At 33.7% G+C, this 24,504-nt stretch overlaps 3 protein-coding genes across 3 annotated transcripts; 1 reads left to right on the plus strand and 2 right to left on the minus strand.

The window, feature by feature from the left end:
* Nucleotides 1–2,385: 2,385 nt before the first annotated feature.
* On the minus strand, nt 2,386–10,061 carry LOC140050276 (vacuolar protein sorting-associated protein 37A-like). Its single transcript, XM_072095397.1, has 9 exons — nt 9,888–10,061; nt 9,487–9,561; nt 8,623–8,737; nt 7,694–7,791; nt 7,354–7,549; nt 6,739–6,919; nt 5,964–6,091; nt 5,447–5,590; nt 2,386–4,844 (listed from the first exon to the last, which is right to left on the minus strand). The coding sequence occupies exons 1-9, from the start codon at nt 9,986–9,988 to the stop codon at nt 4,770–4,772; spliced, it is 1,113 nt and encodes a 370-aa protein (XP_071951498.1). The 5' UTR covers nt 9,989–10,061; the 3' UTR covers nt 2,386–4,769.
* Nucleotides 10,062–10,450: 389 nt separating this feature from the next.
* LOC140050279 (CCR4-NOT transcription complex subunit 7-like) lies at nt 10,451–17,919 on the plus strand. Its single transcript, XM_072095399.1, has 7 exons — nt 10,451–10,531; nt 11,083–11,256; nt 11,659–11,855; nt 12,502–12,663; nt 12,991–13,168; nt 13,704–13,781; nt 14,852–17,919. The coding sequence occupies exons 2-7, from the start codon at nt 11,146–11,148 to the stop codon at nt 14,966–14,968; spliced, it is 843 nt and encodes a 280-aa protein (XP_071951500.1). The 5' UTR covers nt 10,451–10,531; nt 11,083–11,145; the 3' UTR covers nt 14,969–17,919.
* A 79-nt stretch (nt 17,920–17,998) lies between these two features.
* LOC140050280 (probable bifunctional dTTP/UTP pyrophosphatase/methyltransferase protein) lies at nt 17,999–24,497 on the minus strand. The gene is made up of 6 exons (XM_072095400.1): nt 24,353–24,497; nt 23,854–23,988; nt 19,813–19,854; nt 19,401–19,515; nt 18,993–19,104; nt 17,999–18,602 (listed from the first exon to the last, which is right to left on the minus strand). Exons 1-6 carry the CDS (start codon nt 24,464–24,466, stop codon nt 18,449–18,451), a joined length of 672 nt encoding a protein of 223 aa, XP_071951501.1. The 5' UTR covers nt 24,467–24,497; the 3' UTR covers nt 17,999–18,448.
* Nucleotides 24,498–24,504: the final 7 nt, after the last annotated feature.

Below are 24,504 nucleotides of genomic sequence, written 5' to 3' on the forward strand. Positions count from 1 at the left end.
TTGGAAAATCCTGTAAACGTTTAAAGATATAACTTAATAAGACCCTGGATATTTTGACTCATTTTGTTCATTTGGGATATTTGTATTATCCAAAAGTTTGGTTCTGTTTCTAAGATATGATAACACTAATGGTAAATTATTCCTTTATTTTGTGATGTCGGTAGTGGTCGCTTCGACTTAACCGACGTCGAAGAGGAATCAAATGAGGATGGACACCACAGTGTCCCCCGATGCGCACCGTGAATTAACATGACGTTAGTAGTTCATTAATTGGTCCTATGACGTCACAAATCCCTAATGAGGAAAAAACAAACTTTTGCTGATTGAAAGGTCTTATTTAAAATGAATTGACATCGTTATAAATTCAGAAATTATCAAGTCAATGGAGAATGAAACAACGCAACATTGCATATTATGCATCGTATGTGATTGTAAGATGTTATGCACAATGAAATATATAAGCGAATCCTTTTTCTTGTAGTCTAAATTATCGGAAATTTAATTTATACTTAAGTGGGCAGTAAATAAGACAGCTGCCTACTATATTAAATTAGTATTTCAGTTTGATCCTCTTTTCTCTTCCACAAGTGTCATGGCTTTGATCATCAAATATCCACATCCGTCGTTCACCTATAAATAGAGTGACACTAACATACAACTCAGTATGCCTTTAGTGATTTAAATTTTTATTCATAAAAAAGTTCGAACTCCGCCGACTCCAATCTCAGGTCTGCTCAAGTCTCCGATCGGTCGGCCTATATTTTTGTCGTAGGCATGCGATGAAGAAATCATGAATTATTCATTTAATATGAATGACGCGCGCGTACGCGTATGCCGGCGTTTGCCCGCGCGTAGATACCTCAACTTTGTCGTTTGTACGCCGACACATCGATTTAACTCAGCCTTTCCTGGCCAAATGAGAGGTTCTGATTGTTTTTTGTTGTAATTTATTTTAAGAACCTACGATAGGGGTTTTCACTACGAGTTTTTTTTCTATATAATAGGCCTAAAAGCTTTATTTATATAGGTATTTATTTTTTAAACCTTCAGTTATTTAAGCTATGTCTACAATATCACATTTTATGTGACAACAAAATGTGTTGTGCCTACTACCATATTTGGGCACATCACACTTTTTTTGTCAAACTAGTTTGATAGTGTAGACAGAGCTTTAGAAGATTGCCCGATATATTATTATAAATTTACTAGAATTGCGTCATTTACATGACACAATACAAAGAACATTTCAACATACTCGTAGGCTACAGGAAGAATTAATAACGACGACGTTTAAAGGAAATCCCCAAAGTTCCGATTTAGTTATTTTGTTGTTGTGCAAGTGACAATAATAGGGCTAAACAAGATAAAAGACACAGCCTAACTCGGTTTTATCGCCGCAATGGTTGTAACACAAAGAAAGGAAAAAGGTCCTTGATATCATCATTCACTTGATGAGTTATTATTCTGGCCCCAGGAACTCTCGAGTGAGCCTTAATAGACAGACGGATGCATATCCTTCCAAACATAATAAGCCTTATAGAATAAACCACTTTACTTAAAGCAGTTACACTTGGTGTATAACAACATTGTTTTGTTCTTTTTCTCCTGTTTCGTTTTTTTTTAGGTCTAAACTATCAAATGGAAGAAACATCAGCCTTTGTGTGGAATTTCAACTTTCTCCAGTAACATAGGAATACTCGTTAATACAGAATTACATGTGTTGCCTGTATCATAGATCATAACCTAACCGGCCCTATTACCGAATAATGATACCGGGCAAATATTGTGGAAATGATGCAGCATTGTGAATCGGATACTCTTGAGCCCCTTAAACCTGTTATATATTCAATACACTCTCAGAATTTTATCCCACCTCTCCTACTCAGCACACATGACAGCGATATTTTTTAAATCTGGGAAAGGAAAACAGGGAGAAAAAACGTAACAAAAAATAGGGAAAATCAGGACGATCCCTTACTCACATCCTTTTCTAATAAATATTTGATTCAACGTTGCGTGTCATGATAATTCAATTTAGCATCGTAGAGCTTACAACACGTGTGCGCCCTTTTTTGACATCGAAATATACTGAATAATAGTTTGTAGTTGGGGACAATGTGTATGTCATACTTCTAGAAATGTCATTATTTGTCCTGTTAAAGTGACATTATAAACTGCGTGATTTTACAAATGGCAGGGACTAACCTATTTTTTTTCGTTTCAGAAATCGTCCCAGTGCGAGAAATTGAATTCATTGTACGCAATATTTGCGAATTAAAAGTTAAAAGTTTTACTAATCTAGTCATACCATACACCAATGTTTTTTCTTGATTATTGCTTCACTGTTGACGATATACAAACAAAGTATACTATTTATCATCTTTAAAGAATTTAATTTCATAACTATTGCTTCAAAAATTATAAAAGGTATAATAATAGGTCCAATTTAGTAGGACTAAACATACATAACATACAGAACAATTCAGCTGACCCTAAAAACAATATACTGCAACTACTATGACACGCCAATAGAGCTAAACTGTAATTATAAGGGCCATCACTGATAGCGTTCTTTTGCCTTTTAACTCCAGCGTAAGACCTCCTTCCCGGATGCCAATGAACTCTGTTTCTAACAATGAATTAATGGTATTCTTCTCTATGGTTCCAATTACGTAACCAGGAATTTGGAAGAAATCCCCAAAATGACGTTTCCCTGATTTTGACTTCATAGTACACGATATCTGGTTGTTGGACGAATCATAGAGATATAATAGTAAGACATATAGATATATTCACTATAATATTTCTATAGACATATACACCTTAACGTCTAAATTGGCCTTTAAGCTTGGTCTCCACTACAGACGCAACGCAAGGACGTAACGCAACGTAGGCGATCTGACCAATCACAAGCGATGGATTATTCAAACTGTCGCTTGTCATTGGTCATCTCGCATGCGTTGCGTTTACATCCTTGCGTTGCGTCTGCAAGCAAGTTGACTAATCACGACGCGTTGCCCTTACTTCCTTACATTGTGTTCTAGTGTGAACCAAGCTTTAGTAAAAGCAAGAGCATTACTGTATATTAGTATATAATTTAAAACTGTAGGTGAAACCCCGATAATATTTTGATATGCACACCATAAACTAATATTTATATATATAGAGCAACCAACTTCTTAAAATCAATTTACACTTATAATAAACTTAAGCTATCTTATAATATTGCGAATAATAAACATTAAGTCAATTTCATGGCGATTATTTAAAACAAAATCTCTTAGAAATACAGTAAACTGTCAATGATATCTTAAATTTCCTTGACTACAAATATTTGTTAAAAAGGGTAAAAGTAAACCTGACACTAAGAGGTGGTGGGTTCGAATCCAAGATTCGCTTGGACAAAAAATGGACTTTTATAAAGAGCTAGGTTCTACAATCTTATTAGCCTCTTTACATCAACAGGGTTTATTATTAATTAATAAAAACTCTCGCTCGTCCTCTTTAATAAACTGGAAGAGCCCTCTATAATCCACCATACTATGATTTATATTTCTATTAATGGGTTTTTTAGAATGTCATATTTAGATGTGCTTTAAAAAGTGATTTTTAATATAAAAAAAATTAGTAAATATCGAAATTAGTGAAATCTTAATAATCATGGAATGAAACAGAATAAAAGGTATTAATTATAAAAATATTAATAATATTAAAGGCTAGGTGCGGGCCAAAAATTTCTATTGATCATACATTCCAATAATTATCGATCTATAGTTTCCCCTATGTTTCATAATTTTTGGGATTTTATTTGTGTTACACAAGCTTGTTGAAAATAAGCACTTTCTTATCAGTGGGGGGATAGTTCAAATTACACAGTAAAATCTCAGCTATTCTTTTGTACACAAATTTTGTAAATAGAGAGGCATGAAAAAGCTATGAAAAATAAACAGTGTGGTAAAAAATGTTATCAAATGACTAAATATAGGTAATATAACTTGAATTTTACATTTCTGGTATTTTTATTCAACTTCAGATTTTTATTTTCATGCTATAGCAAAAATTATCCACCGTATATCCACCATCTTTTTTCACCTTCTAGGGAGTCACCAAACATGTTATTACATTAGGTTAACCACCCAACTACTGAAAAAAAGTCTTCCTGGTTTTTATGGAAGAATTTTGCCAAATTTTGTATTTGACGATATATTAAGGGATATTCATGTTTTTTCGTCTTGATTTCTGTTTAAAATATTTGATTTATGTACAATTAACCAAAATTTTTATTAAAATTTCATGCCTGTACCTGAGCTTTAAAGTCCAGTAATAGACCAACAACTGGTATAATTGTTAGTGATATACTGGTTTCTATAACTGCAAATATGATATGATCAAAAAAGAATGCTAAAACAATTATATTTTCAGTTAATAAATAAATGTTATCAACAACATTCTGTTTTAAAAAATATTTGTTTAAACACAAAATAATAAAACTAAAATAAACATAGTTAATTAACTTTGCTCCAATACAGAATGTTTTTCCCATAAACAAAGCATATTACATCATTTTCAGTAAATCAGTCAATAATGTGACTGGTTGAAATCTGCTTTGTAGTTTTTCAGCCCAGCACCTCACAATTGTAAACAACCAATCAAATATGGCACACCTGGTCATATGATTGTCCATTCATGGAGCAATTAGTTTCTCCAAGTGATACTTTTGCCTGTTGAGGGCGCTATCTTGCTTATCAGTGGAGGAACTGATTGTGTCATCAAAATGAGACCCCTCCACGTTCAGTTAGCATTTGGTGTAATTTATCCTCTTTAACTTTCCTTAAATGAACTTTCTAAATGAAACAAAAAGTTTACAAATTGAGATCAATGTATGACTATCAGTGAGGTATCCTCCCTGCTGCATTTAATTTTTCTGATTGCCTCAAATAGAGGGCGCTATGACACTAGTACCATTAAACACATGTTTCTGTCATGTTGTAGCCATGTCCTTGTCAGAACTTTGCGAGATCCTATCCCTGGCATCAACATGCACAAATTATGTGAAACATTTATAGTTTCATCATAGTTTATCAAGTCCAGTTAATACTGTTTTAACCTTTTAATACTGTTTACATATCTTAATATTTTATTGTTTTTTGTATGTATTTTAATCGTGTTTTTGAACCTTTGAATGCAAATTTCAATTACTATGTATTTAACAATAAATTTGAACTTGAACTTGAACTATGACAAAAACAAATCCATGTTTCAGTCCGTAAAGATTTTAAAATCTATAGTGATAGTTCTTCTATTTAAAATACATCAGACATGAGAATAAAGCTTGGTTCACACTTGGATGCAACGCAAGGTCAGAGGTCAAAGGTCAGATGATAATGTTTTGATGGGTCTTTGCATCCAAGTAGGAACCAGGCTTAAATGTTTCCATGGTACTTACTATTCTAGAGTCCATAAATGATTTTAGGAATTCATCTGTCTCTATTTTATTGTCTAGATATGATTCAGCCAATTCCTCCGATTCAGTGTCAGCATCTGCGACTGATACTTTTAAATTATATAAAATACTTTCAGGCGATAATTGCTGTGCATAAAATAAAGGAAAGACGACTTATTATGCATGATTATATCACTTACAGCAGCAGTGCTTACAACGATTTTTAATTTGTTGCAAGTCTTATCCCATTGATTGTACATCATACATTATACAATCCATTTGTGATTTTAAAATTGTCCTAGTCTCATCCCATTGAAATTGTATTTGTTTGTTGTAGGAATGATTTTATATAGATTCAAAAAAAGTATTATTATTTTAGAAGAGTTGGCAATAATTTACTTAAGTACTCTATCATAACCTATCACAAAGCCCCCTTCCCGGAAGTTAACATGAAACAAAAATAGAGGACAAAATGAAAACATTTCAAATGAGCAGTTTCATTTACATTGAAATTCATTACCTCATTAATACTTTGCTGATGCAAACATTTCATATCAAAGCTGTTCCTAGCTTCCAGCATTTTGTTATACGCTTCTTTTAATTTCTCTTTCCTACTTTCTAATTCAGGTTTATAACTCATATTTGTTTCTGAAAAACAATAATAAATAATAATAACAATAATAAATAATAATAATAATAATTGACAAAGTGGGTTATGAAATAGATTTTGTTTGTTTCCATATTCTGTGTTTATAAGTATTTTGTATAATAACCATATCAGTGGTATAATTCCCTCATATAACAAAGCTGTAATGCTGAAAGTATATAGATAATGTTTATCCTTAATTGATACAAATTTGGATAGGTCCTCTACGGACCCATAGTGAATGATAGGGCTAAGATGGACCAGTACACCAGGGTAACCCACTATTCTTTGAAAGCATGCACACAAGCCAGATGTGTACACTGGACGTCCAGTTTTATCCTAGAAGACTTGTTCTACCACCCGAAAAATGTTCTAGAAGAGCCTTGAACCTGAGCTGGCTATGGTTTGCGGTGCCTATGCTGCCTTAACCACTCAGCCACTTGACTCAAACACTTATGATGATTTTTAAAGCTCTGTCTACACTATCAAACTTTATGCGACAACAAAATGTGATGTGCTCATATATGGACATGAAGTTATGTCATATCACTACCATATTTTGGTATATCACTACCATATTTGGGTATATCACTACCACATTTGGGCACATCACACTAGGTTGATAGTGTAGACAGAGCTTAACACTCACTTGATAATTCTTCACAGGATTCATTTAATTTGTTCCTTTCATCTTTTAATCTTTCCATTTGCTCTGAATATAGAACCATGTTTAATAGTTTTTCTTCATCCTCCATTAATATTTTGAGTTCATCTATTGATTTGTTTTGTAATTCAGGAAACTCTGTTTGTACTTGGAAATTGTGGGCACCCTGTGTGGAAACATGAAACAAGTGTTTAATAAGGAAATTAGGAGTGGCCAAACTAGCTATTTCAAAGGTCATATGTGTACTAGTTCACACATAGCCACTATCGTGGACAGACGATAAGGTGCCTTAAAGTGGCTGCATAGTAGAAAAGTGTAACAAACATCAACATTAAAAAAAACTCATTGCCTCTTAACTTTACTAAAGGTAAGAATCCGAGTCCACAGCGCCATGAGCAATGATTCATTTGTTAGAATTCGGCGCTATACAAAAACTCATATATTATTATTATTATTGATAATTATATTTAGTCCTAGTTTGTACTGTGACTTGGAAAAGTGCTAGTTCAACATGTGACTGAATAATCAATGCATAAACAAAGTACGAACGAAGAATAATTGTTTGTTACTTTCTGCTAAAAGAATTTCATAAAAACTTACTAAGACATCATTCCCTTGTGTGTTACTGGTTGTGGGGTACATAGATGAACCGTTTACAGGTGGCATAGTGTGACCTGGCATAGGATACATACCTACGTTGCCAGCCACCGTGGATGGTTGTCCATACGGCGGTGGCATACTTTGAGGAAATGCTGGCATGCCTTGGGGATATGGCAATGCAGGCATGTGACTAGGTCTAAAAAAAAAATGTAAAGCTTTATATCAACAGTGTACTGTATTATTCTGATTGGCTAAACTATATGTACCATATATGGTATTTTTAAAATGTAGAAAATTTATGACAGTCTCAGATTCAAGACAAAGGTTAAAGGTCACTTACGGTTGATTGGTACTTTCAGCAAATACTACAGGAGGTGACTTTTCAAATTCTGTAACTATATCCCTTATGACACGACCTAGTACTGAATTTACTACAAACTGAATTAAGAAGCAAATATAAATAAAAAAGGATTTAATAAAGCTTGGTTCCCACTAGGACGCAACTAAAAAGCGAATTGACCAATCACAAGTGACAATATAATCCATTGGCTTTGATTGGTGATTTCACTTACTAGTGGGAACAAAGTTTTATACAATAGTGTTAAGAATTATATTTCCAAGGGGAAAAAACAATTTAGTGTGAACACTGCTTTGATTGGCTTGTTCACACCTCCACTTCCTGGTCTATTGTCAAGTGAGCACTAATTGCTTTTACATTTTGTCTGTACTAATTCATCCATGGTGGTTAGTGATTTTCATTGGGTTTGAGTTCAAATCAGCTTTTCTTTTGTCTGGTATATTATTGTAAAAGACCATATTCTAATAGCCATAGTAGATTCAATTCATACAAAATATTTAATATTATTTACAGTGGTGTAAGACAGAGGCCTGAGGCCCCTGGTCCAACCCTTAAGGCCTCAGACGTTTTAGCCTTAAAGCGTGGTTCCCACTTGAACGCAACGTAATGCAGCGAAGTATCGACGCAAAGTGCTGTATTGCATAATCACAAGTGAGAACCGACGACACAATAGTGCTGCAAACATTGAAGGTTTGATTTCACGCAGGCGGGGGCAAACGCAATGATTGGAAGGGCATTTTCGTACGTTGCGTAGATTGCGTCGCTAGTGGGAACCAAGCTTTAACAACATATTTTAATGTCTTTTTTCCTCTGGGCACTGTTCAGGCTCCTGGGTTTAGCCAGTGAGCGATCATAGCCGTTACGCCACTGATTATTTAAACTAATACCGGTATCGATGAAGACAGTCTTACATTATTCAAACTTCTACAACCAATAACAAGCATATGTTTGCTGACCCACGGATGCCGTAGAGGGGGCGATACTTTCACAATTGGTTTATCTTCTGGAAACTTTGGCGGAAGTGTTCTGAAGTCAAACAAAAATAGAATGAAGTGTATTCTTACTTTTGACTTTTATAGTGATAAGAAGGTTAATTTTAAATTGTATGGGGTTTTATGTCGGACCACCGATCAAGAGTCATGGAATTGATTTATACGTAACTTATAGTCAACTCTCCCAAACCAAAAGGTTCCATATTTTTATTACCATTAAAAACACATACGGAATACCAGATTCTCTGAAAAAACCAGGAATATTAGGCCATCCTAAGGCTTTCTAGTATTGGAAGGGTTGACTGTATACAAACTCTAGTGTGAGCGGATAAATTGCTAGGAAAATTTTATAATTACATTAAATTCAATTCACTTATGGTTTCTGAAAAAAAAAAGGAATTTGCAGTGTCATTACTTAATGCACTTGTCAATTGAATGACCTCACTATAGGACCCCCGGGAGAGGTGCGTCATTTACAAATAATTACTGACGTAGGGGTGCGTCAAAAAACCTAGATGGTACGTCACATCAATGAACAAGGTGTGTCAATGTCCGTCACTTTACCACCCACCATATCATAAACAACATGGTCACAGTGCGTCAAAATGGGTGCGTCATGGTCACCTAAAGGTAAGTCACATTTTTGACGCACGGGTGCGTCATGGTATTCAATGGTATGACGTACATCGGACAAATGACGCACCTCTCCCAGGGTCGTATAGTGGGTCATACAAATGACAAGTGCATAAACATAACTCATAGAAATAACTACAGCGATCTTACATGTTTAATGCAACGGTATGCCCACTGACAGTAAATGATACTCTATATTCTTCATCACGCTTTATTTCAGCAACACTTTGAAAAATAAAAAAAATTATTTTTAAAATATGATTTTCAATATTTTAGTATTATTGATGTTTTTAAATACAATTTGTACAAATCATGACACTATATAAATAATGTATTAAAATGGTCAGGATACTACTTTCTGTGAGTGAGTACATAAAAAACAAATTTAGGCCTAATGTCCACACGTTCCCTCCTCATTCTTATCTAGTTTGAGTTATTTAATTACACACGTCCACGTCCTCCCCACCTACCACCACCTCCTGTGGATTCCTATCCTTTCCTAGCTAGCCTAGCATTTTTCTCTTAAAAAAATAAAGGATTTTATAACTTACTTATGGTTATATGTCTTCAAAGAATCGATTTGTTGAGTTCTCTTTTGTTGGAGGTGAGTTACTGCAGGTAATTCACTTTTACTCTTGAAAAACCAATCCATAATATCATGGGACTAAAAATCATTGATTGATTGGGAATCGAAACACAATTTTGTCATTTTTTGTTTTGCTTATTTAACATGGATATCTTCACGGCAGCCGGGTACCCTAAACCTGCAACACACTTAAAATTAATATTATAATTTGTAAATACGCAATGTACACGACGGCTGTGTAAATAGGTATGATGTCAAATTCGGAAAGGGTTAACTTCTTTCTGTGTAAAATCCGTCGACACTGTTCTGTGGGGATATTATGTGTAAATAATAATCAAAGGTGTCTAATAATTATAAATTATTGTGTACTTGTATAGCTGTAACTTGACAATTATTTTAAATAATTGCTGTGTTATTTAAAAATGCTCGTTGCTATTTATAACTTAGTTTTTTTACAATAATGTAAAATGTCTGTCCCCATAAAGTAAAATGGTACAAGCAAGATTCCTTCCCATCATGCTGAATTTGACCTTTTTGTGCTTTGGAATAATGATGTAAACGTAAAAGGCATCGTTTTTGCAGCATTTTTTTGTTTTTCGGAGAGGGGAGGTAAACGATAAACATAATATTGAATATTACAAAGTATTGTGTACTGCAATGGCAAACTAAGAACCATTCTATGCTGTGCTAATGACACTTTAGGCTCTTCAATCCCCATGGCTACTTTATTTAAAATGCGTTGGCCGCCTTCTTCTTTCCTGAATGAATCCTTGGGTCCTACCTTTTGTGAGTGTGGACGTGTGTGTGTGAGCGGTTCGGGTCGATGTCTTCTTGAAGCAGGCCGGTGCGATAGAGTGGATGCCTAGCACTACACATGCTTAATTTCCATTTTTTTAAGCAAAAAGTTTCACTGGGTTAGGTTGACAATCAATCAAAAGTGTCTTTATTTTATGCATCGGATCATCCAACAAATGAATAAAGTTTATCAAAAAAAGTTTAAAACATAAAAGATCACTTGTTGAATTTGATGGTGGCTGTTTGATTTTAGAATGAACTTTTTAATGATAATGTAAATATTTTGTGTTTAGTACTATTTGTAGTCTGTCATTGCCAATAAAGTAAAATAAAAGTGCTTATTTTATAACAACTTCTTTACACAGCTTTTGATATTGGAATAACTTGTTTGAAAATAGACGAAATAAGAAGAAAGCAAACGTAACATTATGCCATCACAAACAAATGAGGCTGTGATTATAGATGTGTGGGCTTCAAATCTTGAAGAAGTGTTTAGGAAAATTAGGCTCCTTGTTCAGAAATACCCATTTGTCGCAATGGTAGGTTTTCGTGATGTTTGTCAATTGTTTCGACAAATTGGCACACTGAGCCCTTCCCTTCCTTCCTTTTCTCTTCCTTCCTTTTCTCTTCCTTCCTTTTCTCTTCCTTCCTTTTCTCTTCCTTCCTTTTCTCTTCCTTCCTTTTCCTTTCCCCTTCCTTCCTTTTTCTTTCCCTTGTTTCCAAACAACAAACAAAAAAGTGTAAACATTTGGCAGAACACCATGATTAAAGCCTTGTCTACACTATCAAACTTTATGTGACAAAAAATGCCCATATATAGACATGATGATGGCATATAACTATCATATTTTTTTGTCAAACTAGTTTGATAGTTCATCTAAAGTCTTTATAAATACTTTAAATTAATATTACTTACCTTATTCTGTTGATTTTGTTTTTAGGATACAGAATTTCCTGGTGTAGTTGCCAGGCCAATCGGAGAGTTCAAAAGCCCTGCAGAGTTCCACTATCAACTCCACCGGTGCAATGTAGACCTGCTGAAAATTATTCAACTTGGATTAACGTTTTCAGATGAAAAGGGCTTACTGCCAATTGGAACACCATCTACCTATCAATTTAATTTTAAATTTAACTTAGTGTAAGTACTGCAGAACACTTCACTATCTATTTGAAATATATTATTTGATTTAAAATAATGATAGTGAGGCATTTAATATATAGGCAAACTGCCTAAAGGCCCATTTACACTAGGACGATAACGATCGACGATAAATAGATAAGCATGCATTTTTCTTATATAAAACAATAATTTAGAAAGGTTTTTATTCTAGAATTATAGAATACTTATTTATGCTGTCTTTGATAAAATAATATTTTTTTTAAATCCAATCAAATGACGTCATGATCAATAAACAAAAAATATCGTTGTATTGTCACGATATTATTGCTCTTACTAATCATGACGTCATTTGATTGGACGTCTGAAAATATCATTTTCATCAAAGGAAGCATAGATGGTTCCTAAATAGTCCTAGAATAAAAACTTTTTAGATTTCTTTTGTTTTATGTATGAGCAATGCATATTTGTTTATTTATCGTCGATCGTTATCGTCCTAGTGTAAATGGGCCTTTAGGCTGTTTGCCTATTTATTAAATGCCTCACTATCGTTATTTTAACTCGAAAGTTCGGTGGAATCATTCATGATTTTGTTTGATAATTTGCAGTAAAATTGTTGATTGATTGATCTATTCATATTATTATTTCAATTTGTCTAAACCAACAGTGAAGATATGTATGCTCAAGACTCTATTCAGTTACTGACATCTTCAGGAATTCAATTTAAAAAACACGAGGAGGAAGGAATAGATGCAGATTATTTTGCGGAGTTACTGATGACATCTGGTATTGTCTTGAATGAAGAAGTAAAATGGATTACATTTCACAGGTACACTAGCTGATTCAGTGTGTCTAGGCAAATGTCATAACGTGATTTGCTGTATTCGTAAATACAGTGTCACATGTCATTTGTATCCTAAGATGCTAGGCAACCATAAAAACTTTTGCTATGATACAATACAACATGTGATAAACATGTGATGCTGTATCAAAGAACGTTCCTACTCAACAATTTTAAGATACAGCACAGAGAATTTGGTGGAGGATGTGAAGTGATGAATTAGTAACAATGCCAAGATGATCCATGTTTTATCAATTGTTGTAGTTTTACTGCTTAAAATAAATTAATATGTTTTTTTTTTAACTTTCTTATTAGTGGTTATGACTTTGCATATTTGTTAAAGTCGCTGACAGGGCTTAATTTACCGTCAGAAGAAAGTGAATTTTTTGAACTCTTACGGATTTACTTTCCTGGAATTTATGACGTAAAATATTTGATGAAAAGCTGCAAAGACCTTAAAGGAGGATTACAAGAAGTTGCCGACGATCTTGAAGTAAGTTTGACAGTTCAGGTTTTTGAAAATTATACGACCACTTTTGGAAATTATGTGACCACTTTTAAAATAAAATATATCTACAGGCCTTGTCTTTTTGAAAATTATAGGGGTGCTAAAAATTTCACTCCTCAATACATTCAGGGGTGCTGTACTGTACTGTTGGGTGTGCTGTTTGTATTTTGGTGTGTAGAAGTTTTTCAAATTTAAGCGTGTTGTAAATCGCATACCTCAAGGGCATTTTAGGAGTGTGTTAAGTGAGTGATTGCACTCGCTCACCTCACAGGACAAGGCCTGTATCTAGTATTTAATTTTAAAGGCTCATCTGTCACTGGACATATCATTCCATTATTGTTAAATTTGGTTTGCCTATCATTATCAAACAAAAATAATATTATAACTTTCTATCTTTTAAAAGATGCTATCATGTTAAAATTTACCTTAGTCCTAGAAGCTGAGTACCCATCACCACACAGCAGATGGATTATGAGAAGTACAAACTATACTAAGAGATTGTTTTTCTTTTTTACTAAAGGTTATAAGAATAGGCCCACAACATCAAGCAGGTAGTGATAGTCTATTGACGTTACAAACGTTTTTCAAAATGAGAGAAGTAAGTTTAAAGCATTTATTTACCTATTTTAATTATTTATAAATTTATAAATTTATAATTTGTATTACTGATGGGTTCCAAATTAGAAAACTAAATTATTGGGAGACTTTATAAATAATAGCCAAATTATAGAGGGCGCTAACATTTTTAAAAGTGCATCCAAACATAAGGCATTATTTGAAAATATATCATTGTCTATAGTAAAAAAATTGGTATTCCAGCAGCTTTCCAATGTGTGCAATATGCCAAATAAAAATAAATTGTTAATTCATGTACTATATTATTAGTACAGTGAATTCTCCCAAAATGGGCTAGCCTAATATGTCCGATTTTCTGGAAAGTCTGGTATTCTGAATGTGTTTTTAATGGTGAGAATGAATTTGGACCTTGTGTCTGGTTTTCGGAGAGTTGACTGTATATCCAAAAACATTAAAGATGTATTGTCCCTTGAAACACAAAAAAATGAAGGTCAAAATATTCTAAATTGAGAAGGTGTTTTCAAACAGATCGCGAGGAAGTTTTATAATTATGCATACAGAGTAGCCAAACAGGCGCGTTGCATTATGAGATATGTTTTGATCGAAAACTTATTTTTTGAACAAAAAAATGACTATTTCAGTTAAATGATATTTTTTTTGACTAATTTTTGGTGAAAGTTAATAACTATTATGATACTTCAAAATGACCCACTTTTTATCGAAATCTTTTTTAAAAATTTTTTTGGGAATTAGTCAAAGGGACAATACATCTTTAAGACAAGTTTCATCCTAAATGATCTCGAGAGATGAGAGATCCTTGAAATATTGGGAAATTTCTGAAATTATCATGCTAATGATCATGCCAATTGAAGCTTTTCATTAAAACAAACAATACATCAGACATATAAAGGAATGACCGACTCATTGAGTCATAGGGGCCTAGGTCGCTTTTGTTTTTCCTGACCGGTTTTTATTAAGTTTTTTTTTGGTCAAATAAATAAATGTAATGCCAACCTGGTATATTGCAGCCTTCAAACTTAATTCTGTGTTAAAAAGCACACTTATGGTAAATTACATCTTTACATTTTACAGAATTATTTCGAAGATAATATTGATGATGATAAATACTTAGGTCATTTGTATGGTCTTGGATCGTCGTACATACAGAATGGCAATGCGTTTGTCGAGGAAAATAACTTATCATCGTAACCTTGACAGAAACCAGAGAAATTTGAGTATGAAAAATAACAAGTCCTCCGTAAATGAATATGAAACTCGAAATGGAACAACATTACTTTTTTCTCTCAATATTTGTATATTCTAGTAGAATTTTTAACCTTTGTCCTCTGAATGTTGTGCTATATTGTGTATGTTTATACTTTGTGTACGTATTTGTTATGTCGCCCTGTTCTTACTTGCATTCCTTCTTGTTGCCAAATTTCTAAGCATATGGTCCTTGCGCCTCGGATGCATGTTCAAATTTTTAATAATATTATGATATATATTGTATTTTTGGTACGTTTCAATGATGACCTCCCACATGACATAAAATTTAATAATTCCCTGATTGCAATATTTGTAGAAAATGGTTTTAATGTAGATAACTAAATTTATTATTTAGGTAACACTTTGCAATCTGATTCATCGTTTGCCACTCAACAACTATCAATCTTTAGAAAATCCTTTTTTATCCCTTTTTCCACAAACATCTGATAAAACTTTTGACATTCATCTGGTCTTAAGCTTTGTCCACACTATCAAACCTTATGTGACAAAAAAATAATGATGATGTCATATCACTACCATATTTTGGCATATCACACTAGTTTGAAAGTGTAGACTAATTTGACACAGACTTCCTAAAATAGCCCTTTATATTTACATTCAAACTTTGACCTTTACCACATCAAATGGTGTCACCTCTGACAAAAACTGTAACAATAATACAATCTTTTGACCTTTTCAATTGATTGACATTTCACAGATATTGATCATTTAATTCCAACGAAAATGAATTGCCTTAATGCAAGTCTTGCCAAGAATCAGAAATCCAAAAAATGAAAAAATAAAAAATATGAAAAAAAAACTGAACTCAACTTACAAAATTTGTAAATTAAATAGTTTTAAAAATTATGATTGGTAAATGATCTTTTTGCTAATTTTGCCATATTCAAAATTTACAAACTTTATATCTGTTTTATTTAACATTTTATCGCCTTCGTCTTAGTGTCAAGCCTATATATTATCTTATGAAAATATATAAATATAGTTATTAAAACCATAAATAATGGAAAATTAATGGTTCTTTTAATACCAAGCAAGAAACTAACTACAAAATATAATTCAAACCATAATTTTGAACAATTTAATTAACTATACCTAACAGTTACAGGACCAAACTAAATTCAAAGCTGAAGCTAATTGTGCAATATGTGTTTGCTAGTCTGTTATGGGATCAAGCCATTCCGCATACAATTCATTCTTTATTACTTTCACAGTAATATTTCTTTTTGAGCGTATGATGACGATGCATTGCGATATATTTTAAAAAGGGGCATTTTTTTTCTATTTTAATGTTAATTTATTCTTTTTATGGAATATTTTATTGTTTTAATTTTACATGATTTTGGTTTACCCCTATGATATTATTACTCTAAATTGTTTTACATGTTTTTAGATTACTGTGTACATGAACTGTTGTTCAGATGTAGTCCTATCAAATACTGTAATAGTCCCATCCATTTTCATTCAATACCTACAGTACAATAGGTTGTCTGGAAAAAGCAAAAACATATACTACATTTATTTCTGATATTTTAAGCTCTGTTTACACTATCAAATTTTCAACAAATGTGATGTGCCCATATATGGACATGATGATGTCATATCACTACCATACTTGGGCACATCACTACCATATTTGGGTACATCACACTAGTAATTGATAGTGTAGACAGAGCTTTACAAATTTTCAACTACCGCACATAAGTAAAGAAAATATACCAATATATTTTTATTATGACTATGTTGAAATACTATTATATTATTGTCATTTAATTGAATAATCCACTAACACTAACAGTATAATTATTTTATTAAATTAAATGTAAAACTCAACAGTACTGAACTATTGTGTAAAATAAGATAAACTGTTTTGACTTTTATATGACTACAAATTGTATACGTTATTTCAATACTGAAATGCTTTACAATGTGTTTGATGTTTATTATATTAACAAAATTGAAGTCTGTGGTGTGGTTAATTAGCCTAAAACATAGTCTTTCTTGTGTAATGTTTTACAATATATCTCATATAATGATGCTCTCTAGCCCTGGGCCCGATTTGACTCAATATTCCCTACCCGAACATGACTACGGTCACCCCTGACAACCATTGGGAATTTAATTAATTCAAATCTTATTGTGTCACTTACCAATATACAATCTCTAATCTTGGCACACATGTTTTGTAGCAATCTAAATAGTGCAGTAAACAAATAGAATTACTACAGTAAATATACATAATTACTGCAGTAATTTGTTTCCAAATGCAATTGCATAATATTTTTAACATTAAAATTCTGTCCCTCTAAAAAGTTTAGTTGCATTTTACCAAATTTGGATTGTTTATAGAGACCAGATCTGTTCTGGCCTCAAATAATAGAATTGTCATTTTAAAATTACTGTACTTTTTTTATATAAACTTTGAAGGTTTTGTTGTTTTATACCAAAATATGGTTGCATTTACTGTTTACAGGTTAATTCCGTTATCTACAGTACCATGCCTCTTATATTGCATTGTTAATTTACCATAATTAGTATATTTTATGTAAACACTATTTTTAACATGTGAATGTGTTATTGCTCTATCTTAAGCACTGTCTACACTATCAAACTGTATGTGACAAAAAATGTGATGTGCCCATATATGGACATGATGATGTCTTATCACTACCATATTTGGCATTATCACTACCATATTTGGGCACATCAAACTTTTTTGTCAAACTAGTTTTATAGTGTAGACAGATCTTAATACCTATTACGTTTTATTGGTTGTTTACAAAGTTCTTGTTCTTTATTAACAATCTTCTCTCAAGTTTCTGTGGTTTGTGTTGACTGTAGAATAATAATTTAATGTTTGCATTCCTATGCTTGTAATTAGGCAACAACAATGATATGACCTGTTTATTGTTTTTTATTATAAAAATCGACATATTTTGATTGTTTTACATCATGTAAATAAATGAGGGATACATAAACTTGGTTATTTAATTGTCTTTTTTGGCTGATGATTCGCATTTTACTCATTTAAGTATAAATCAAAATTACTGACAAAATTCTTAAACAGCCAGAAATAATTGTCAAGCTATTGCAAAACACTATTGGAGTCCCGATAATTACGGTACTTACAAATTTTATCCGTAAGTTTTCTCAATGTACAACTTGGTATAAAGTACAAATTACCTCAGAGTAGAGGGCAAAATATCTGAACAATGTACCAAGAATACAGAATTTTAAAAAATAATAATGTAGTCCAGAAAAGTGAGGACAAGAGCAATTTCAGAGCCCATTAACCCCCAACCCCCACGATGTACTTTTGCTGAGGTGAGCACAACCTACAGATAGTCTAAATATTCTTTTCAAACTTTTTCCCAAATTTCAACACTAGTTACATCTTGCATTATCTCAACTGACGGTGTTCCCTTTTCTTTCGTACAATTTGAGCATTTCAATGCAGAAACGATGTAAAGGAAACCCAACAACATTGTAGTAGTCACCATGGATACCTTCAACTAACGTTCCTCCCAATGCTTGGATACCGTATCCGCCTGCTTTGTCCCTGAAAGAATATACAAATTGTGTTAATAAATGGCGATAAAATCTAGACAATGACTGCTCCCGCAACATTAAAGAAAGTTTGTATTGTTTGTATCAATTTAAGGGCACTATTTTCTCAATAGTTTCTTAGCAAAATCATACTAAAGTTGTTGCTTATTTGGCTGTAGTATTATTACCTAGTAAACTCACCAAACAAAACATAAACACCATAGTGTGCATACTGTAAACATCAGAGTTTTGTGATATGAAAGGGTCTAAAGCTCTGTCTACACTATCAAACTCAATGTCACAACAAAATGTGATGTGCCCATATATAGACACGATGATGTCATATCACTACCATATTTAGGCATATCGCTACCATATTTGGGCACATTATTAAATAACTTACATTGGTTCACCAGTGTTGACATAACTCTTAATCACATCAGCTGGCAAGTTGCCAAATTTAACATCTGTTGCTTCATGGAAGATCACCTGTTGATGGGTGCCATCTTGAAATGCTGCCAAATAAAACATGATTAAAGAGATTGTGTTATAACACACCTGAGTAGATTCATGAGATAAGGGATTGTCTTCTTGTGTTATTGTTATTTAGAGAGTTCTAATTACTGTACTTCATAATATAATCATTACAGTGTAAAGCTCTGTCTACACTATCAAACTTTATGTGACAAAAAAAGTGATGTGCCCATATTTGGACATAATGATGTCATATCACTACCATATTTGGGCACATCACACTTTTTTGGTCAAACTACTGTAGTTTGATAGTGTAGAAAGAGCTTAAAGGTTTTACCTTTGTTTAATACAACACCAGTGTACACGCTGTGTGTCCGTCCGCTAAGTTTTGTCAGCATATCTATTGCATCTGATTTGTCTGCCGGTTTTTCCATTATCTTCTTATCTAAAGCCTGCGGTAATACATTTGATAAATTTTAATTTTCTTTACATCATGATGTTGCCTTCTCTGTTTTTGTTCTATGACATTTTTTTAGTCATTTTATTCTTGTTATTTTAAATAGTAAATAAGGTTAGGTTTGGTATTAAACAGACAGTAACATTCCCTTCCCAGCTTACAGTACTATTAGGCTCTTCATACAAACAGTCAGTAACCACCACACTATTTTTTTAATAGCCTCTAATACTTTGATCTAAAAAGAATCCTGCTTTACACAGTACCTCTTTGTTTTAACTGAATCATTACTTACCACTACGGTGTCGGCCCCTATTATAAGAGATGGTGGACTACCCTGTGAACAAAATAGTGACATTATTATTTATTTATACTACAGTACCTATATATACAGTATAGACTAGGCTATGAATGAGGTAGGTGCCACCCGGAGAGGTAGAAATTCTCATATAACTTTTCTAGACCAGTTTTTTCTGGGGAATCCAAATATATTGGGTAAACGGGCTGTAACCTGAGAACTTTTGCGTGAGGGCGCTTTTTTCAAAATGGCTGCCAGTTACAGTAGACTATGATATCTTGGCAACCACTGGTCATAGAGAGTTGATTTTGGTGTCAAATTGTTTGGAATGTACATGTTCCTATTTGATGTAATAGAACATTTTGTCAGAAAATGGCCGGAAATACCTCTATTGACCTTTGACCCAATATCTAACAGATATCAGACCTCCGTAACTACTCGACACAGAAAGTTGTAATTGGTGTCAAACTCTCCAGAATATAGATGTTTATATTCAAACTAATAGAACATTATCTGTAAAAATGACCGGAAATAACGTTACTGATCTTTTACCCAAAATGCAAGACATTTCTCCTATCTGATCACGTTAATCCTGTCAATTAATTCATTTTGTGCCAATTGGAGGTTGACATTCTCATATTGTTTTCTGGACCAGTTTTTCATGTGCAATTTGAATATATGAGATAAATAAGCCATAACAAGGCCAAGAATTTAATTCTTTTACTACATACATGCTTCCCTTTAGTGTTTCAGTCTGTATGTCGTGTATTAATCTTCAAGATCGCTCACATCACTGCAATCTGAAATGTCTTCATATTCATTATGTGTAAACAGTTCCTGGACATCAGTGGGCAGTCTCAATCCATTTAGGCTCCATTTGTTCGTTCCATCCATTGTGTGTACTGTTGTTGACAAAATCATTGACGTCTGCTGATTGCCATTCTTTAGTAATGAAGTTTGCTCTAAGTATATGAAACTCAAGGGTCTGCTGACATAGTGGCAGTAATGATATATCTGTAATCTTGTTGTGTCTGGAAAACTTTCTGTTGAAGATATCATATCTTGCTTGATTTACACTTTTCCCCTTCACTCCATACAATGGTGAAACATACTCTTCAACTTCCTCATACAACTCTTTTGATGGAACATCTGACACTCCAAGGTTGCAGAATGTGTCAACAAATGTTGCTTTTGATTCCAGAAGCTTCCAGCAGGTACGTTTTCCTTTCCGAACGAAAGCGGAGTTATACTCGTTACCTGTGAAAGCATGGAATCCAATAAGGGATGATTTCTGCGCTTTTGTTAAATCAATGTCACTCAATTTCAGTACATTTCGGTATTTCCCAGTGTTTGTATCAATAATTACCCTCCGCCCATCATCTATGAAATGAGATAGTGAAATGACTGGAATGTCAATGTCTCCAGAATGGGAACGAATTATTGCTACGCCTTGATTGTTATTTGTTAAAGCATGCTTTGCATGCAGGATGACTTTCGTGTCGGCTTCTTCTTGGCTACTATTAAGCTCCGGAACAAATACAACATCTCAGTTTAGTAACGTAGATGCATTCTTTGTACGATGAAAAGTAAATAACATCACCCCTCATATCTGTTAGAATGCTTTCTTTCTTTGACACTAGTACACAGCGAATAAGCTCAATCAATCTGGTCTTGTTCTCGCCGTTGGCAAGGAAATTGTTGAAATCACGGGGCAACTTTGATATTTTTGAGCTTACAATTACTTTTGGTGCAATACCGCGTCTGTTTCCCGCAGTGCTCGACCAGGATCCATAACATCATCTCACTTTATTTTCGAATAGTGGGAAGAAACTAGAAATCAAGGCAAATGGGAAAGTAAAAGTAATATAAGCTAATCGGGATGTTTTAGGAAAGCTTCTTGCCACCTCAACAAAGCATGGTAGAATAATTGACTTTAAGAAAGCCTTTGAGTATCCACTTACCCCTGTCCCGCTAAGCCTTGCTAATGCAGATGGGACAAGACGAACAACTCAGAAAAGTGTCCTAATGGAAATTCTCATCGAAAGTTCAACAGATGTTATAGATCCTGGTCGGGCACTGCCAGCAAAGGCTACTGTCATTGCCTATGTTGTTGACTTGATGGCATTAATCAGAACATTTACATCTTACCCTGATACGTACGAGGATCTTGTAGCAAAGGTTTTCAACAGCATCCCTAAAGGATACAAGCGTGTTGATATTGTTACCGATGCATACCTGCCAAAAAGCATTAAGTCTGTTGAGAGAAACATACGCGATATTGCACCAAAAGTAATTGTAAGCTCAACAATATCAAAGTTGGCCGTGATTTCAACAATTTCCTTGCCAACGGCGAGAACAAGACCAGATTGATTGAGCTTATTCGCTGTGTACTAGTGTCAAAGAAAGAAAGCATTCTAACAGATATGAGGATTGATGTTACCTACTTTTCATCGTACAAAGAATGCATCTACGTTACTAACTGAGATGTTGTATTGGTTCCGGAGCTTAATAGTAGCCGGAAGAAGAAGCCTACACGAAAGTCATCCTGCATGCAAAGCATGCTTTAACAAATAACAATCAAGGCGTAGCAATAATTCGTTCCCATTCTGGAGACATTGATATTCCAGTCATTGCACTATCTCATTTCATAGATGATGGGCAGAGGGTAATTATTGATACAAACACTGGGAAATACCGAAAGGTACTGAAATTGAGTGACATTGATTTAACAAAAGCGCAGAAATCATCCCTTATTGGATTCCATGCTTTCACAGGTAACGATTATAACTCCGCTTTCTTTCGGAAAGGAAAACGTACCTGCTGGAAGCTTCTGGAATCAAAAGCAAAATTTGTTGACGCATTCTGCAACCTTGGAGTGTCAGATGTTCCATCAAAAGAGTTGTATGAGGAATTTGAAGAGTATGTTTCACTATTGTATGGAGTGAAGGGGAAAAGTGTAAATCAAGCAAGATATGATACCTTCAACAGAAAGTTTTCCAGACACAACAAGATTACAGATATATCATTACTGCCACTATGTCAGCAGACCCTTGAGTTTCATATACTTAGAGCAAACTTCATTACTAAAGAATGGCAATCAGCAGACGTCAATGATTTTGTCAACAACAGTACACACAATGGATGGAACGAACAAATGGAGCCTAAATGGATTGAGACAGTGATTCCCACTGATGTCCAGGAACTGTTTACACATAATGAATATGAAGACTTTTCAGATTGCAGTGATGTGAGCGATCTTGAAGATTAATACACGACATACAGTCTGAAACACTAAAGGGAAGCATGTATGTAGTAAAAGAGAATTAAATTCTTGGCCTTGTTATGGCTTATTTATCTCATATATTCGGATTGCACATGAAAAACTGGTCCAGAAAATAATATGAGAATGTCAACCTCCAATTGGCACAAAATGAATTAATTGACAAGATTAACGTGATCAGATGGGAGAAATGTCTTGCATTTTGGGTCAAAGGTCAGTAACGTTATTTCCGGTCATTTTTACAGATAATGTTCTATTAGTTTGAATATAAACATCTATATTCTGGAGAGTTTGACACCAATTACAACTTTCTGTGTCGAGTAGTTACAAAGATATGATATCTGTTAGATATTGGGTCAAAGGTCAATAGAAGTATTTCCGGCCATTTTCTGACAAAATGTTCTATTACATTAAATAGGAACATGTACATTCCGAACAATTTGACACCAAAATCAACTCTCTATGACCAGTGGTTGCCAAGATATCATAGTCTACTGTGACTGGCAGCCATTTTGAAAAAAGCGCCCTCACGCGAAAGTTCTCAGGTTACAGCCCGTTTACCCAATATATTTGGATTCCCCAGAAAAAACTGGTCTAGAAAAGTCATATGAGAATTTCTACCTCTCCGGGTGGCACCTACCTCATTCATAGCCTAGTCTAGTAGTAGGTGTACCTATTTGTTGTACCTTGATCCTGGCATCAGCACTGCTGCTTAATAATAATAATTTACAAACTTAAAATGAAATGTTATTACTTACTGAATTTGATAATCGTTCTGCAACTTCTTGGGTCTTTCTCCTTGCTGTTTCTTTGACATATTCAGCTGGTGATGAAAATTGACTTTTATCAAGATTCTCGTCGAAATTTGACGGTGTAATGTTAAAAATTAAACCCTGCAAAATTTAAATTTCATATTTTAAAAGGAGTACTAACTAGTCCTCATTACTATTTTACTAAAAGAAATAGTAACAACATTTATTCACCTTGTGTATGCACTATCAACAATTAATTCATAATATGGGCCTCATCTATAATCGATAATATAATATAGTATTAATTTTATACAATAATGTAACGTATAAAACGAACATGTACGAAACGACTCGGCCATGAGGCAGCAAACACGCATCTGAATAATTCCCCACAAACCAGATACTGGCAGCACCTAACGAGGGGCCTAACTTACTGGGCCTAGAGTTCTAAGGTGCAAATTCATTATTAATCTTGCTTTAGAAATGTAAGTATTTATTTATCTACCGTTGACTTTAAAATCTCCTTTCTTCTCGGCGAGCCACTAGCTAAAACGATTTTTGATAGCGACAATTCTGAAATTATTGGTTGCAACATGATGCTGAAAAAGTTTATACACATTAAAAATGAGGGCGCTATAGAGATTTTTAATCAGAGTT

The sequence above is a fragment of the Antedon mediterranea genome, chromosome 5 (assembly GCF_964355755.1).
Source record: "Antedon mediterranea chromosome 5, ecAntMedi1.1, whole genome shotgun sequence".
Taxonomy (NCBI): Eukaryota; Metazoa; Echinodermata; class Crinoidea; order Comatulida; family Antedonidae; genus Antedon; species Antedon mediterranea.